Source organism: Stylophora pistillata, chromosome 1 (genome assembly GCF_964205215.1).
Source record: "Stylophora pistillata chromosome 1, jaStyPist1.2, whole genome shotgun sequence".
In the NCBI taxonomy this organism is placed as follows: domain Eukaryota; kingdom Metazoa; phylum Cnidaria; class Anthozoa; order Scleractinia; family Pocilloporidae; genus Stylophora; species Stylophora pistillata.
The window spans coordinates 39690819-39709423 of NC_142519.1; the positions used below are offsets into that span (position 1 = coordinate 39690819).

The 18605-nt window shown below is 37.7% G+C and overlaps 2 protein-coding genes and 1 pseudogene across 2 annotated transcripts in view; 2 read left to right on the forward strand and 1 right to left on the reverse strand.

Moving 5' to 3' along the window:
• The window catches only part of LOC111334732 (uncharacterized), a 183198-nt gene extending 178602 nt beyond the window's left edge, over positions 1 to 4596 (forward strand). The window contains 2 exon segments of the mRNA XM_088747547.1: positions 2110 to 3093; positions 3886 to 4596. Coding sequence (XP_088603673.1) covers positions 2110 to 3093; positions 3886 to 3929 — 1028 coding nt within the window. The 3' untranslated portion in view covers positions 3930 to 4596.
• A 2275-nt stretch (positions 4597 to 6871) lies between these two features.
• LOC148742476 (uncharacterized) lies at positions 6872 to 9391 on the reverse strand (annotated as a pseudogene).
• A 4519-nt stretch (positions 9392 to 13910) lies between these two features.
• LOC148742477 (uncharacterized) lies at positions 13911 to 16658 on the forward strand. Its single transcript, XM_088756320.1, has 3 exons — positions 13911 to 14395; positions 15480 to 15632; positions 16387 to 16658. Exons 1-3 carry the CDS (start codon positions 14208 to 14210, stop codon positions 16439 to 16441), a joined length of 396 nt encoding a protein of 131 aa, XP_088612446.1. The 5' UTR covers positions 13911 to 14207; the 3' UTR covers positions 16442 to 16658.
• Positions 16659 to 18605: the final 1947 nt, after the last annotated feature.

Below are 18605 nucleotides of genomic sequence, written 5' to 3' on the forward strand. Positions count from 1 at the left end.
TGAGTTTATAATGATATTTTGTGCAATTATCTACATCACCTAGGAGAGAGCGGGTGGCTCTATCGCTCTCTGGTATAAGCCGCCGTCAAATGATCACTGTCAATATGACGTCACATACCAACACTGGAAGCGCTAGCTTCGCTAAGTTTGCTCAGTGGAGCTTGAAAACCAAAACCAAAACGTACGCCATTTTTTCTGTAGGCTTTGAACAAATCGGCCTCATAAGAGGAGGTTTTATTCCTTATTTATGTAGATTTATACCTTTTGCTATTTGGGGCGAATCTAATGAGTCATTTTTCTCCTCACTCCTTTTAAGTTTGAAGTTGTTGTATTACATAGTGGTGAGCCACGATTACATACTTATCTTGTCTGCTAGTGTTGTAAAGACCTTGGTATGAGCCAAAGATTCTAGTTAACAAGCTTGCTGGCTTCTAATTATCTTTCTGCTTGTGGCCCTTTACTTTAAAACGCTCTCGCTACTTCTGTGATTAATTTTTCCGGGCATGTATTGTAAATTGCTATTATGAACAGAGTGTTGACTTGTGTCTTAATACTTTTTTAGGGGCAAATGTGGCCAAAAATTGAACAGTTTCGAAATGTGGCAACAGCCGAAAAATCGATTCGGCTCACCTTTTCAAGTCAGGTGGGCCTTACAGTGAAACAAAGCACTGCATACTTCGTTTGGCTGAATATCGAATTATTTTCGAGAAAATCGATAATAACTGAATTCCGCCGAAATGCCGCTTTAGAAGCTCAAAATTTTAGACGAACCTCGCGTGACCAATTTAAAACACTTGGACCGATGAAAGGTACCAAATCTTGAAAGACAACACTCAAACTAAGGTTCTTGATTGTTTGTAGACACAATCTAATTTTTATTAGTATGACTACTTTTCATCATTATTTATTAAGTTACATGTATCATTGTAGAAAAGAAAAACTGTTATTCGCTATAATCTCTAAAAGTATATACAAAAATTATGATAAAATGCTTAAAAATGGAAAAAAAATGCGTGAAAATGTCTAGTAAAAATTTAAGAAAAGCTCGTGGATACACACTTCGTTTAATAACAATTCAAGATTATTTACAAAAAAAATATAATTAATAAAATAAGTATACGAAAACTACATAAACAGAGTAATTGACTGAGAATCTGGCTTTTGGAAGGCAAAGAGTAGTTCTTTCAAACAATCATTATCAGGGGACTATCCTTATAAGTTATATCGCTACTTTGAGAGCGATCGATGCAACATTTCCAGGACTGTAGTCCTCTATTGTGATACATCAACAGGGAGGGTAAGAAGATATTCTATTGAAAAAGGTGTAGTTTCGATGTAAAATGCGAAATAACCGTGTTTGCGTGTGGATATGTACATTTTCAGCTAACTGATGGCACCGTCAACAAATCACGCCGAATCATATCCCCAAAAATTCCTTCAGAGATCGAACAGAACTACATTTCGCCTTCCAAAAGCCAGATTCTCAGTCGATTATTTTGTTTAGCATATAGTTTAATCAGTAACGGGCTACCTTTGACCTATTTTTAATGTAGCTAGAAGATGATCGGATAAATTCAATTAGATTGTGTAAATAAACAATCAAGAATTTCTCAAATTGCCGTCAACCTATGTTGAATGTCGTTTTTCAATATTTGGTACTTTTCACTGGTCCACGTGACTGTTTTCAATTCGTGGCGCAACTCTCCAAGATTCGTGTGAGATTTTGAGCTTCAAAAGTGGCATTTTGGCGGAACTCAGTTATCGATTTTCTCGAAAATAAGTCGATATTCAGCCAAACGAAGTATGCAGTGATTTATTTCTCATTGAGACCTACCTAACTTTGAAATATGGGTGAAATTTATTTTTCAGCTGTTGCCAGCAAATGTGTGACCATTGGTAACATTCACTCTTAAAGAGTAAAGAGATATTGGGAAAGAGCAAAAGCGGAACGCAAATGACTAAGGATGGAGAAGTTTCACGATACGGTTGCCAAACGCAAAACGCACAACGTGGCTTATTCAACAAATCTGGCGATCTAGCGAACTAAAGCCACGAGAGAGAGCACTTTGTAATCTTATTCCCTTTTTGTGTTTTCTTTATCGAACACAGTAGAAAATCTAGAAGAAATGGGGAGCGCTGTTGATAGTGAGGATGAGTTGCAGGAAGAACGGGTAGAGAGGGAACAACATGCAGGATCAGGCGAAGAAAACGAGGAACCCACTGAACCCCAGCAAGTTGAGCCTGAACAAGACGAAGAACTAAAACAAGGCCAAGACGAACTTACTGGACAGCAGCAAGTTGAACCTGAACATGACGAAGAACCAAAACAAGGCCAAGACGAACTTACTGAACTGCAGCAAGTGGAACCTGAACAAGACGAGGAACAAAAACAAGGCCAAGACGAACTTACTGAACAGCAGCATCTTGAAAGAGAACAAGACGAAGAACCAAGTCAAGGCCAAAACGAAACCAGTAAACAGGAGCAAGTTGAATCAAAACGAGACGAAGCAGTAAACAATGAGCACAAAGAACCTATTACAAAGCTGGGAGTTGGACCTGGTCATTCAAAGGGAAGCAAAGAAGTTAGTAAAAAGCAGCCAGAAGACCAAGAGCTGAAAGAAGAACATGAAAAACCTGAGCGTGAGCAAGATGAAACTGTTGAAGAAAAGCCAAAAGGGGAAGGCCAAGAATCCAAACAGCAACGCACTTGGAAAGAAGAGGAAAAAGAACTGAAAGTCGACCATGGGCTAGAGGTTGGTTCTAAAAAAGACGAGAAGTCGAAAAGAGATAAAAAAGAAAGCGAACAGCAACAAGAAGAAAATGAGCAAGACGAACAACAGCAAGAAGAGAAACATGAGGAAACCGAAAATCAGCAAGTTGATTCTAATCAAGAATGGCGAGAAAAAGACCACAAAGGTCCAAAACAGGTAGAAATTGAGCAAGAGAAACCAAGAGGAGTGTCTGAGGAAGTAAACCAAGTGCAACTGCAGGACAGAAAACAGCAGTCAAAACGAGATAACAAGGACTCCCAACATCGGGGTGAAGAGTCTATGGAAGATGAATCACCACGACACCAGCAGATTATGGACGAAGGTATGTTTTACCCGGCCTCCGTTTCCGCTAATTTCTAAAGTTTTGGGGAATTAATTTTCGTTCATCACGTTGGGTGAAAGAAAAACTTCTTCGTTATGTTGAGGGGTTTTACCACTCGCTTGGCAAATTAACAAGAGGTACTGAGACTCTGTAATTTTCTTCTTTATTCTCCTATACTGCTGCTTCTACTTCAGCTAATTTTCTCTCTCTCTTGTTCCACTGCTTATTTCTACTACTTTCAGCAAGGAGTGCTCCAGTATTAAATACAAAAATCACAGACATGTTTGGGTTAGCTAACCGTGGGAACTTCCAAAACAGGATGTTCTCTCTCTCTTGTTCCACTGCTTATTTCTACTACTTTCAGCAAGGAGTGCTCCAGTATTAAATACAAAAATCACAGACATGTTTGGGTTAGCTAACCGTGGGAATTTACAAAACAGGATGTTCAGTGTGGGTAAAACTCAAGGTCAGTTTTACCAACTCAAACATGACCACCTAGCAAACTAGTTATCTTCAACCATAACAAGGGATTAAAATGTCTAGCACGGTAAGTGCTGAGCCAAGCTCAAGCACACACTAAAAATAAATGATCAAAACTATACATTCATCAAAATAGCACGTATGGGCGAAAAGGCGAGACTTAATAAAACAAAAGGTAAACCTAAAAATGCTTGAAATATCGAGCCTTGAAAACGCTCTACAACAGTTATTCCAAAACTTATTGTTATTTTTTTTTTAAGGTAACAATGTGTAACTGAAGTGTCTTGATAATTGGTTACTTTTATTCAACAGAGCAAGACGAAGAAGATGATATGGTGCTGGACACACGTTTGTAACCGGTAGCACTGACTTATCAAGTCCTTTTAGTTCTAATTATTGCAATAGAAGTAGAAAGATTACATACTGTTGTGTCATGGAAAGAGTTCATTTACTTAACCAAGAACATTTTCAGAAAAAATGATCGAAAAAAAATCAAAGTAACTAACTCGCACTCGTGATGTTTGTTCGGCACTGTTTGATCGTCCAGGGTGTCCGAAAGGGAGGGAATTTGGTATGCGGAATAGGATCTCGTGAAAGCATGCTTACGGTTATATTGCGCCGCCCGTGTTGTCAGAAGTTTCCGTAACTTATCTTATTCCCATATTATTAAGTTTACAAGTACCTACAAACATGACTTAACTATTAACTCAGCATCCAGTTGCATGTCTTACTTATTATTTATTGACTTAAGTCCTAGTGTGTTATTTACTAGGTGGCTTCTTTGTTATGACAATGCTAAGCCACTAATCGTATTTACTCCACCGCACATATGTATTAAGTGCACAGGTCAGATAATGCATGTTCATCTGCCTCATTTATTTACTCACATTTGCTGTTAATGTATGACTTAGGTTCATTTTGTAGGAGCTTGAACAAAAATGAAAGGAAAAAGTATTACAAAAGTGTAACCCAAGTGAGGATGTTTTTAGAAGTGTTAATTGTTCTTTAAGTTATTGTCAAGCCATTTAGTACCTAGTTAAAAAAAAATTAATAAAATTTCATCTCTCATTTTTTTTTTTTTGGTTATCTAATAATTGAACCATCCTGGAGTTCAATAGTTTAAACACAATCTCATAGCTGAAAGGTAACTTGGAAAACATTTCAGTTGTTGAAGGACTGTTCAAAACAATTTGAATCAGATTTGTCGGTTGAATGATCAACAGACCATACGGGAAGTGAACCCCCCCCCCCCCCCCCCTAAAGAAAGGCTGAGGTTCAAACAGAGAAACGATAGTAGGAGTACGAGTAGAATGTAAAGATTCCATCAACAAGGTTTTTTGTCTCTCCTTAAATTTTAAAGGAAGATCGTGCTCTGTGGTCTCCAAGTGTCAGTCTTAATTCCCGGCTCAGTGTCGCTTCTGACTTTCCCCGTGGAGTTTCAAAAATCTTCCACTCCGCCCTAGGTACAAATAACTGGAATTAGTCTTTTAGTAATTTTTTTCCGGTTATAGGTAGTTAGTATTTTAACTAGTCTCCCGAAAAATTTCTCTCTCGAATTAAATTATCAGTTAAAAGACCATACATGTCCAATACACCAAACAGATTCTGACGGTTGTCTGATGAAATAGGTAAGTCTGAACGCGAGATAGAAGCATGAGTCGGCAGACAGAAGGGCTGGAAATCCTTGCCAAACACTACACTATAGTCTTTTAGTAATAAATAATGTTCCCGTGGATAAATTGGGTTTTACGACTGAAAGACCAAGTGCGAAACTTCATTATTGGAGGTTAAATGGTGTTATGCCGTTGCTACAAAATTGCTTAATTGCTTATTGTCTCGATACATTTCCTGTGGTGCTGGCAGGGAGAATTTGTGTAGCAATCAAGAGCTTCCAGAGTTTTTTATCATTTCCTTAATTCTCCTGACCTTGATGTGTGATTCAAGGATGATATTGTAAAGAGAAATTAGATACTGGTCACTCTTGGGTTTAAAGGGTTTATGTTTGCCGAAGAAAGTGCGAATATTCATACTGAAATAATGGAATGGGAGTTCCTAAACCGCCTCCCGGTTAGCTCAATGGATAGAGCGCTGGACTGTAGTGCGGGAGGTCGAGGGTTCGAGCCCCGGCCGGACCAACACTCAAGGTCTTAAAATAATTGAGAAGAATTTGCTACCTTTCTATAACATCAAGAAATGGTTAGATATTTTAGTCTTCTCGGATAGGGACGAATAAATGGAGGTCCCGTCTCCTGCAGGGTTGGGGCAGGAGACGTTAATTTCCACACACGAGATTACTGTGTGATGGATGTCACCCCTGGGGTGGGATGGGTGGGTTAGGACAGCAGGTCCACATCAGCTATTACAGCTGCCAATAGGCTCCTTGCACTAAGAAGTCACGTGATCTATTCCGCCATGTTGGAGGGCAAACAAATCGGTTGCTACGGGAAACAATGGCTTCCTCGTGAGACGACGAAAGGTGAGTGACGCATTTATTTGCTCTACTTGCTTCTTTGTTTCGGAACAAAACGATCTTTATCCACTAGGAACTCTCAAAAAGAGCAACTATAATAGTTGCAGACCTACTGATGAATTTGATTTGTCGGAAAGCTCCATATTTGCTCGTGTTTTCGCGTTTGTATAATCCGCACTTTGCGAACTGGTATGTCTATCTTTTTTTTTTAACTCCCTTTCAACGCCGGTTTTGTCTATTTTTTAAGTTGATATTGTTAGGCGATAATAGTCGAGTCAATGTAGTTTCCAGAATGGTAGCGAATAAAACATTTCTGAGTCAAGGTGAGAAAAAATAAGTTTGTTTACTTGTATCCTCACTATATACTGGTTCTATTTCAGATAAAGAGATCACAGAGTGTTGTGGAATTTTAGATCTTTTGGAGCCTAATAATAGTGTGATGGCTGATAAGGGTTTTAATATTGATGATCTACTATGTAGTAAAGGGGTAAAGCTAAACCTTCGACCGTATCTTTTAAATCGTGCACAGTTTTCACCAGAGGAAGTCAAAGAAACAAAAACCATAGCCAAAGTCCGGATTCATGTGGAGAGGGCCATACGCCGAATTAAAGAAATATCATCTTTTCGACAATGAAATTCCTTTGTCACTTTTGGGCACTGTTAATCAGATGTGGACAGTGGCATGTTTGCTTGTAAATTTTCAGGGACCATTAATTTTTAAAAATAATCTGTCTTAGCAAGTGCCACAGGGTGTTATCATTATACATATTACAATAGACCACTTTCATAAATGGCTGCTGGATTAATATTCTTTTGTTTAAATTCAAATTTGCCAAGGTGGCCTCACTCTCCAGTACCAAATTAAAAAGAATACGTTATCTCAAGCGAGGCCACCCAGGCAAATTTAAATTTAAACAAAAGAATATTAATCCGGCAACCATTTATGAAAGTGGTCTATGATGCAAGTGTTCTCACAAAAAAAAGTTAAAATAAAACATGTCAACCTTATCCTTACATTTTGGGAAAAAATAAGCTCAAATACTGCTCTTTGGAAAAAAAACAAATCATCACTGATGTAACACAAAAAGTCACACCAATCCAGGCCAGAAGTACCTAATTGGCATTGTACTTGTAAATAATATGCATGTTGCTTGTTTAGGGTTAATTCATTTGAAATGGGGTCATTCTTAAGGTAAGCCAGATCATCTAAGCTGGTTGTTCCTTCCTGGACAACCTTTGTCTCAACGAAGCCTTAGGGACTTGATGAACCATTTTGAGCTGCCTCAATATCTTAAACCTTCCTGTCTGGAAAACTTCCAAGCCAGGGGCATTTTGGATTTATTACCAGACCACTTGAGTACAAGGTTACCATCCCTTTCTTTGCTTTAATGACATATATGGATGCTGCTCTACCCCCCATTTCTATAGCTGGTTCATAGCAGCTGTCTGTACAAGCCTAGATTGTTGAGGTTGTTTGACAAGAGTATCAAAATTAGAAATTCTCTTTGCCACCGTTCCAAACTTGCTTGCAGTGATTCTTTTTTTTCGTTAATGAATGCCAAAGGTCACTTTCATCCTGTTCTCTCATTTTTTCTTCTAAAGCATGTACCATCTCTAAAGTGACTGACAGTGACTCTAACTTTGCTGATTTGTTGCTGTTCAAACAAATTGACTCATTGTTCTTAAACCTTTAACCTGCATTAGGAAGGGGTAGCTTGGGGAATGAGGTGTGGGCAGAACCATTTATGACATATTTTTCTGTGACCCTTTGCATTGTTGGTAAGATATTAAAGACCCCTTTGGCACCATTCCAAATTTGGTTTGTACAGAAGTAAGATGTGAGCTTGCAAAGTTTTCCAGATCTGGTAACAAACTCCACAGCAAAGGCTCAGGATTTAGATTTTTGAGTTTAGCTTTTTGATCAGGGCCCAGAATATGATACTGGGATGCAGGTGAGTACAGAGTGGTTTTAATGAATTTATTATAGTTTGCACCCTCCTGAGGCATCTTCACCATCAAGGTGTCCACACATTGAGGATTTATGTGTTTCCCTCTGGGAACATTACATTGCTGCGCCATCATGGTATATGTCAGATCATCAGGTAAGCTCTTTAGCCCAAGTTGCTTAAAGTGTGACAAATAAAAAAGAAGGCCCACAACATGGTGACAAATCCCTCCAACACCTGCTACACAAGAACACTTTCCAGACACTGTTGTTTGATCCATACCAATTATCACTTGAAGGGAATGTGGTTTTTCATTCTTCTTCATCGATCTGTAGCATCTGGCCAAAATAAATGCCTCCGAGTCACTATTCGTAAATGAAATTTGTAAAATTAATTTGGATCAGTCTTTAGCACTTTTTAAGGAATGGTTTCATAACATGAAAGGCAAAAACATCAGCAACTTTCAGGAGACTACACCAATTTATTTACCAGTGCACTTACTTTTGATGTTATGGAGATATCCTGGTTCTGCAAAATATTTGTAAACTTTTGCAGTGCTTTTACATCCCGTTGAACGTGTTGCATATTTCTCTACATCGGTGAAGGTTATACTCGGTAAACGTGAGGGTCCACACTTGGATTACTGAGAAAATCAGTCCAATCAAACAAAGCTAAATAGCGTCAACCTTCGGTAAGTTTCGCATTTTGTAGACATGCAACTAGACTACAATTCTTGACAATCTTTACCTAACCCAAAGAAAGAGAAGAACTCTTGCGAAAAATCGAATAAATGAATGAATGAATCAATCAGTTGATAGGATTAAGCTTAAATAAACTTTCGCCTGCCATTCGTTTGTTCCCGACGCGTTAGAAGTAAAAGTGAATACAAATGCTCGATCACAGAAGCTCTTTGGACACTATGCAAATTTGACGAGTGGATAAAGATCGTTTTGTTCCAAAATAAAGAAGCTAATAGTGCAAACATTTGTGTAACTGACCTTTCGTGACCCCACGAGGCAGCCATAGTTTCCCGTAGCAACCGATTTGTTTGCCCTCCAACATGGCGGAGAAGATCACGTGACTTCTTAGTGCAAGGAGCCTATTAATCAACCTGCTTGAAACAAATAAATGAGCAACAACGACTTAGAAAAGTTAGGTACAAAAACTTCCAAAAAAAGGAGTAAATGAAAACTTCAAAGAGGAACTCGAAAAAAGGTGTTTCATTCCAAAAGAAAATTATACAAGCACTTCAACACAATTTGGAAAACATACCTGACAAATAATTGGCTTGCGGCGGTGACAGAGCGACGTTCTTGAGGACGAGGAGAGATTCAGTGACTGAGTTTACAACTAGCAAGATGTTCCCCAGCTTGTGAAGCATTCTCGCAAGAATTTGAGCCATCTTCACTGAACAGCCTTCTACGAGGCGAGTTTGGTGGAAAAATGCAGAAATCACTCTAACAGTGCAAGGTAAATACGTTATGAAATGTCATCTTCAACTCTGATTCCTCCAACAAATAAGGCGAGTATTTGAAACTTGAACGTGATATTTGCATTTTTAGCTTACTTTGTGTTTGCCTCTACGCGATGAGATTTGAAAAACAGTTTTTTCGGCGTAAAAGGTACTACTCTTGTTATCATACTCATTTCGTTTGTTGTGTACAATACCCCTTAATTAACCTGAAAGTATTTTCCTCACGTGCAGGCCTCACGTGCACATGTCACCGCACGTTTTGTTGACTCGTGCTACTCTTCCCGCGGCCACTCGATAGAATGCCTGACATATTTCATGGATGTCTCTGCAGGAAGATATGCCTGGACGTAAGGTACAAAGCAAAAACGTTTAAGAATTTCAGTGCCTTCTGAAGGCGAAGTCCAACATCATATCACAATCTAGTACCTCTTCGCGTCAATTGAACAATGATCGAAAGTAAAGCTGAGGATACTGACACAAAAGCAAAGAGCGCCGAGGTGAGTCTGCGTGATGTTCTATCAAGACATTTCATCGCTCGAAACGAGCCTTCAAAAGTTTCAGTACCTTAAAAACCTAGCTCGTGATAAACAAGGCATGCGCGTTGCTGGGGATTTTTGGGCTGAAGTTTTTTGTTTACGAATGCACTTTGTGGGTAAGTAAGCTATGCCTTTCTCGAGAGGTCGATTATAGAAGTAGACAAACTGACTTCAGAAATACATCATTTGCATGTGTAAAATGACCATTCAAAGTAAAAAATGAGAAGTTTTAGGAAACAAAACAGCATTTCCTTGTCATTTACTTTTTAATATGTAGTCAGGTTTGGTGAATTTTAAAAGGGATGCAGTGCATTACTATGGCTAACTTTGATTGCAGAAAGAGGAAAGAGGAAAAGGAGCATGCGTATATTTGTCCTCAGCAAAAAGTTCAGATTGAACAACAATCATCTACAAAATGCTGGAGTCCTTAGGGTTTACTGTTAACAAGGAATCAAGCATTGCATCAGCTGGGAAGAAAACAAATTCATAAAGACTATGAAGTAAGTGTCATCTTTTTAAAAAGTCTGTCTCTTTTATCGTGAGTGGCCAAATTAAGTACAATATAAACACATTTTTATGTACATGAAAAAATTATGCGCTTCCAATTGGCTGCAAGTGAGTGCATTTTTCATGTAACACAAATGTAGAATTATAAACAAGTGCAAAGTTGTAACACAAGACAGTGTTAAATTACACTTGCTTTATGTTCTTTTTCAAATTAATTTTGTTTTCTGTGAAGAATTTATTTGTGCTTGATTAACACCAAATTACTCTCACTTGAAAATGTTATTACCTGAACATGATTAATTCAAAATGCTGTTAAGCCTTGGATTAAATTTAAGAACTGACTAATACCCCATTCACACCAGAAAACTTGTTTAGTTAAACCAGGTTTAACTGAATAAAAATCAGAAGCAGAGAACTGAAAAACTAAATTTTCCACAAGATTCAAGCAATTGCTAAATTGTATTTTCAATGTGCCACATTTGAAGGTAACCAAATATTGATTTGAGCAGCTTCTATGGAGCTGTTGTGTTAAACCATGTTTAACAAAACAGCTTTAAAGCATGTTTAGGCTTTGGTGTGAATGGGGTATAAGTCTTCTGGGCATTTCTTATGCTCAACATAGTGATTTATTGAAGTCCTGAGATTTTTCTCCTTTATTTGAAACTGCATGAATTGGTAATTCAAAGATTTCCTATAGTGGACTGTAAACAATTAGTGATAATATAGAGGCTAATTTGCACTGCCCTTTAGGGCTTTAAAGCCCTAAAATATTTCTGAACATTGTAGTATTTCATCTCTCTTGATGTTCCAAAATTTGTCACTATGTATTTCATGTTACTTGCTTTCTCAAAACTAAATAAACATTCTCTCTTTCCTTAGACAGTTGTAGCCTCTATGGCTTCTTTGATGAACCCTGTTTTGTTTCAACAGATCACCAAAGGCATGTAATGAGCACACACCCATTATGTTTATTTCCTCTGGACCCCTGTCAGGTAAACCTATCCCTTTCTCCTTGGTTACTTATATCACTAAGGTTACTGGCCTTAACCGGCCTATCCCTTATTCATTATCATGACAGATTGAAACCAATTATATGAGTTCATGGAGACAGAGCCAGCCTCCTTGACCGCTGCTTTAAGAACTGAGGCCCTTAAGAAATTTAAATATTGTTAAAAATAAAGGAATCTCAAGAAAAAGAGATTGATTAAAAATATATTGTTTAATGTACCTGTAATGCTCCTGATGGAGCTATGTCACTGAAACTTAAGAAGAAATTAAATCAGGTCAGTGATTTTCCATCCCCTCTAGTAATTCCCTTAACTTACATGGGTTAATGGAGACTGTAGTAAATGATGGGAAAACTGCTTACCTAAAACAACAACAGTGTACAAAGTCCTGTACATGTAGGTATAACTAAATTGTCCTTTCTAATAATCAGCTCAAAAGCTTCTCTGGTTTTGAATGTTATATAGCTGGAGATGCAAATTAATACTGTAGCAGAAACCAATGTAAATTAAAATTATAGCTTTTTTATAAAAGGTAACTCAGCTGTGAGTTTCCTAATTGACAAGTGAAATATTGAACCAATTGAACTGTTTCCACAAATAAATTTGATCCAATTTTTTTAATTCTTTGTTACACTAGAATGTAGTATGTTATTTTTCTGAGTATTGACTTATGGTAAAAGTTGTCTGTTGCAGTTAAGTGTTATAACTTAATTTAGAAATTTCTCCTAGATTCTGTAAGATACTTGATGCAAGAGCAGTACATTGATGAGCCTGTGTTCAAATGCTTGACACTGGAATGTGATTTAATTGGGAAGTGCAATAAATCGCCTGATAACACAACTAGGACAATTTGCCAGTATCTATCACAAAGCATTTGGGGAATTCATGCTAGCTTTTTTTTTCAATGTCTCACATTATTTTTCAGAGTGTTTATTTATATAGTCAATTTATATAGTCAGAGTTACAAGGAATTTTGGATGGTGTAATCTGCCTGAATTACTGTTTAACTAGATATCTTTCCCAAAAAAAGACACATTTAAAGAGAGGAAAAAAACCTGGACAGTAGTCTAATTGGGATGTGTTGTGAGTTTAGATCCATAATACAATAACTAAGCAATGGAATTAACTGCAAGCAAATCAAACCACCAATTAACAATTTCTTTTCTACTGACTGGTGGCTCATTTTGTGAACATGTTCATTCTGGTTTTGACAGTTTCTCCCTGGACATAGTCAAGAGCTTTTTTGTGGTGGACACTAAATGAGTATACTCAAGCAGTGAAGCTGTGTGCATAATGAGAATGTTGTTGGCAGAGCCATACACAATTTAGCCCCTTTCAGAAAATTGTAATGTCACCCAAGTATACTAGTCTTCTAATCACTTGTGAGAAGTTTCTTCTTTAATTTTTTTTGTAACTTAGTGTTGACTTCAATTTAGCTCATTTCCTATTCATTTTTATTACTGAACATGCATATATGCATGGCCCTTTTCAGTCTGGTGAATACTTGTGCACCTTGTAAAAACAAAATATCATTTATGAATACTTGATAATAATTTGATAGATTTACAAGGGAGACATTGTCTAAAAATTTCTTCAAAATGTTGTTGCAGTTACTCCCAAATCAAAGAGGCCTTAAGCATTGTAAGGAAAAGGAAATTTGACACAGCTAGCTTTTCTATCATCAAGTAACAACCATGATAGTAAAGGTATTATTTGATTATTGCTCTATATGGAAGAGGTTGGTGAAGGAGTGAATATACATTCATCATTTGTAAGCCTCTGACTGCATATCACTTGTTTCCTCAAAGTTATAGTTTTCCCAGCTCATAACCAAGTTGAAGATCAGAGTAAGTGGGCTCATTAATTGTAGCAACTTGTCTGCTAAATGTGTTAAGCACATGTTTTGTTTACTAACAGATTAATCGTGCAGTTCTGGATTTTTAGCTGCTTTAAATGATACTTCTTCAATGTGAACCAAGAGTCAGGGTGCTAGTTAGACATCAAAGTGAGTTGGCTGCTTGTTGATATGACGTAGTGTACTTGCAGATTTACAGGATAGTTGGGGCAGCTTGTTGAGCAGTCTAAATGGAACATTGCACCAGGTTAATACATTGTGACTGTTTTGTTTGCCTTCAGCTGGTAATATTATGTTGACTGCACAGTGTTAATAATACCGCCATATACTTGAGAAGAACTTTTCAGATTACTCCTGCCTGTAGTTTTGCAGTGTACATGTATGTGATGTTTTAAGCAATGCAGAATCCCTCTAATTCCTTGTTTAAACCAGGTGCTGGAGCAGCAAGTCTTAAAGATCGGCAGACTCCAGCTTTAAGTAGGGGTTTACCTTCAGTTTCATCATCTTTACATGGTTATGATAACACATCAAGTGTACATAATCACATTCATCCACTCTTGATTTCTTCATCACCTTTGAATCAGCAAGGCTATTATGAGAAGAGTACTGTGCCTCACTTAGCAGAACAGATGTCATGTGGTGGTTTGTATCACACACAGCTGCTGCCACACCATCCATTTCACTTAATTATCCTCATGTTACAAATAGAAATAGTAATGTTCATGTAAACAAAGACAGAGGTGGCCCAGGGAGCACTGTTATGTCTAGTGGGTTTATGCAAAGGGATAACTGGCAACCTTCAGTGCTTACAAAAGAAGAGGACAAGAAGCAGGCCATGGATGAAATTCCACAAGATATTTCCTGCAGGAAACAAACAGAGGCAGAAAAAAGCTGTGATGGAGCCAGTGAGTGCTAATTCCAATGATGAAATCAATCAATCTGGAAAAAAGACCCCACAGACAAAAGCTGATAAGAGTGATTGGAGAACCCAAGAAAAGAATGTGAATGAAGAAATTTACTCCCAAAGGTAAGCTCATTCTTAACTTCTGGTACCATAACAAAACTGAAAATTATTTATTGGAAATGTTGGTAATTTTCTCAAGAATTGCAAGACTGCATTCACATTACCAGAGCTTAGAGCTGACTGCATATCCAACCCACACAAATTTTGTGTACTGGTATATGCTAAGTTTGCAAGTGAAAAACGACTCAAGTAAAATTTACTCCATGTTTGAGCGAAAATAAAACTAGCTGCCCCATTAATGAAAATTCAGCATAATAATTCAGGTATCTCATACTATCAACCCTAATACTTTTACTCACTGCCAACAGGTTTGAAATTAACGAAAATGCAGCCAGTGCTAAGGGGGTATTAGTAGGACCCTTTAGATACATGCATCTAATATATTAAATTACACATATATGCAGTGAGTTACTAACGTGTGGTCTCAATCTGGTTTGTGTTCTGACTTTTTTAAAAAATTTTTATAGTGGGATATGGGTGAATACAGTTGACTTCTGCCAAATCAAACTTGGTATTTCTGGTGTTACTTTGAGTTCTCTTTTCCAATCCTTTTTTGTCTTCATACATAATAAGAGCTGGAAACTCAACACCACATAGAAGGGTTTCACTGTAAACATGGAAGAAGTCTGGAGAAAACTGGGATGGGCATTAGATATGGAAATACTAGATTGCAGGAAAGTGTTGGCTATCAATAAATAATCAGACACTATTGAGCATTGAAGTACTGTAAGTTACAGTATTATTGGTTTCTGATCAGTGAGTACTGACTGAATGTACCTATAGAACCTGATCTTGTTTGTCCAACTTAGTCGTCTTCATTGTGTGAACTCCAATGATATCAGTCTATTATTAACTAAAACAATAAGCTGACATGTTTTTGGTTATTTAGTGTTTGTCTAAAGCTCAACTTTAAATAAAAATGATACTTCTTGACTGAAAAGAAAGAAACCAAGGGCTAAATAACAACTGTAAGATCAGTCCTCCTGTCCTTTTTTAAAACAGCTTTTTAATTATTATCAATAATTAATTGCAACTTTTGAGAAGTCAGACCCAGTACTTTGAATACTACTTTTCTGGTCAAATATAGGGAGCGAATCACAAAGTCATGGCACTGGTTGCGGCAACTTGTCCCAAACTGTGATCCATATGCAGACATTAGGCCACTGCATTTGAGATGTGTGTTGCATATTTTCACCACTGCTGGAATTACCATGGTCCCCTCTTACAACAGATCAACAAGGTATGCACAGTTGTATGAATGTTATAGTATGACCAAGTAAAAAGAAAGTTACATTTGGTTATTAGTTAAACAGGTTACATTCAGAAGTCTTAAAATAATCAATGTATTCTCTCAGAGCAGACAAACCCCCAAGAGGAAGGACTGAAAAAACGGAGAAGGAACAAGGATGGCCAAGTTTTAATAGAAGAACAAACCTAAATTTGACCTACACAATACTACCCAGCAGCATGAAATATGAATTTTTTTTATCTTATTTTGAGGAAATTAAAAAGGTCTTTAGCCATGGTGTCTCTCACAGTTATATTTCATAAAGAGTATAAGCCAGTGTTAATTTTGAAATGTTTGACATAACATTAAATTTTCTTCCCTTCAAGCCTTCTTTTGATATTTTTTTGACATTCTGACATGGGCTGTATTTTTTCTTGCAAGTTCAATCTATGCTCTCCAGCTCGATTAAAGAAAATGGCTGCGACAAAAAGAGTACATTATCATCTGTATTGGAAAACACCACTTGGGTGCAGAATATCATGTAAAATTTGGCTCAATATTTAGCATTACATGTCCACTGTTCATTGCAGCAGTTGTGTTATATCGTTAATAATGATAAGAGAACAACCAACGAAGCCTATTCATATAATTTTACTTTTAAAATATAATCATAATTCTCAACAGACATTTTCTCATTGGGAGAGACCTTGTGGCATTCTGATCTTTTGATTATGCATTAAGAACTTAATTCACATTGTTGCTCTAGATACATCAACAGTCATGGTGTTTGCTTTGAAACGGGATTTCTCATCACTGAATAAAGTCACCATTTCCCTTGAGGACATGGAGAAGAAAGTTATGGAAGTTCTTACAAATGAAAGAAAAGCATTTGAAAGTTGTGACGATCGCTCGCGCATGTTATCAAATACCATCATACGACTGTAACTATTCGTGGTATGTCTCACCTCTGTGATAGAATAATTATGACTGTGTGTATCGGTTGTTGATCTTTTGCATTAAAGGCAGCTCTTTGGTTTCTGCTTAATATAATGTAGTTGTCCATTGCCGTTGCGCTCGTTACAGAAGTAGGGAAGAACAGTCATGAAAACTTTTTTTTCTCCAGTTTTGCGGTTTCCCAGAGGCCCCAATGCCCCGCTCGGTGAAGCCAACCAGCTGAAAAGAACCCTCGAAGGGTTCAAGATAGCTGCTAAGGAGAGCGCCAAGGCAGTAAAGCAATGGAATGATCAAATCGAGGAAAAGATAACCAGGGCAGATGACGACATCTTAAGGTTAAAGGAATGGCTCGAAGAGACCAAGAGAGAAGAAAACCAGAAGATCCTAGAAGAAGAGCTTCAATACGAAAGACAGCTTTTCGAAACGCGTCTAAAATTTCAGACCGAGTTAAATGCCGTCAAAGCGAGCAAGGCCGAGGGAAGGGAATCCGTGAAGAGTAGTAGTGCCTCAGCGACCGGTTTGGAAGCAAAATTGCTGAAGTTATTGATTACCAAATTCAACGGCACGTTCCAAAATTGGCCACTATTCTGGGGGCAGTTCAGTGAAGCAATTGACAAGTCAAATATTGCTAGCGTTACCAAGTTTTCCTATTTGAGAGAACTGTTGGTGCCAAAACCGAGAGTGTCCATAGAAGCTTTTCCATTTTCTGTTGAGGGATACAATCTTGCTGTTGCTTACTTAGAGGATAAACATGGGAAAGAGTCAGAGATCGTGAAAGCCTACAATAAAGAATTTCTGGAGTTGCCAGTTATCTCTGGTGTAGATGTGAAAGCGACACACCAGTTTCATGAGCGATTTGCATATTGTGTGCAATCCTTGCAAACAATGGGGAAATTGAATCAAGTGAACGGAAATGTACCAATGAGACTTGACAAACTGTCAGGGATTAGAGGCAATCTTGTCTTCACTGACGACTCGTGGGACAACTGGTATTTCGTGAAGCTTTGTGAAGCACTACGATTGTGGATTAGGCGAAACCCAGTCAACTCCATTTCAGTAGAGGAAGTGGATCCCAAATCTTCTTGTCTAAAGTGAGAAAGGCCTGACAAGTTGTTCGCCGCAAAACAAAGGGATCTTAAACAGCGGAAATGTGTTTACTGTGAGGACACATCTCATGTTTCCTGGGAGTGCCCAAAGATGTCAACACTCAATGAAAGAAAGAGGTTTTTGGCTGAACGTCACCTCATACTGTAGCACTGAGCGTTTTTGTTAATTGTAGTAGAAATAAAATTAAGAAAGAGTCTTTTGAATGGAAATTAAGATAGAAAGAAAGGTTGATGACATTCCCGAGTGATAATGTTGAAAATTATGCCTTCTGATAACTGTCGGGTCATCACTGGTGGCTGTAAGGTTGTCATTAGTCATTGTTATCTTATTATAATAGAGCAGTCAGTTGTTACTGCAAGGTAGATAACTGCTAATGAGTTATTGAAAAATAGCCCAATGATAAGCTAATAAGTGTAAGTACGCGCAACTTTCCCACTCTATCGCTGGTGCAAGCAACCAAAAAGTGTGCATCAGTAGCTTTCCCTCCAAGTACAACTGGAACAATTCTTTGTTGAGTGCTAATGTAGTTTTATCTTGGAGAACCTAAACGTCTGGCTTTATACAAGGAAGCTTTCGTTCCCATCCTTGTCACTCGGGCATGGCATCAACCTTTCTTTCTTGGTCACGTTCAGCTTATGACATAAATTGTTGGTTTGCACACTGCAGAAACTTCTCACAAGGCTCGCCAAGATGACTACAGGGATAGCTTTTTGAGAATATGGGCGGTTATTACCTATTGCACAAGGTTCAAGTTGTAGGACCTTGTTGCTTTATCACAAAAAGGGCAGTCCATTATTGTTACAGCAAGGTACATGATTGAGTTCTTTAGAAATAGCCTTAACTGATAACCTGATACATACATTGAAGCATATATATATATAGTTTTCCAAATCTATTACGGGCGCGCACAACCAAAGTTTGTGC

Coding starts and splice junctions, on each gene's coding strand:
- LOC148742477 (XM_088756320.1), top strand. CDS start 14,208: ATGAAATTCCACAAGATATTTCCTGCAGGAAACAAACAGAGGCAGAAA. Junction 14,396..15,479: donor GAAGAAATTTACTCCCAAAG/GTAAGCTCATTC, acceptor GGTCAAATATAG/GGAGCGAATCACAAAGTCAT. Junction 15,633..16,386: donor TCTTACAACAGATCAACAAG/GTATGCACAGTT, acceptor TTGTTGCTCTAG/ATACATCAACAGTCATGGTG.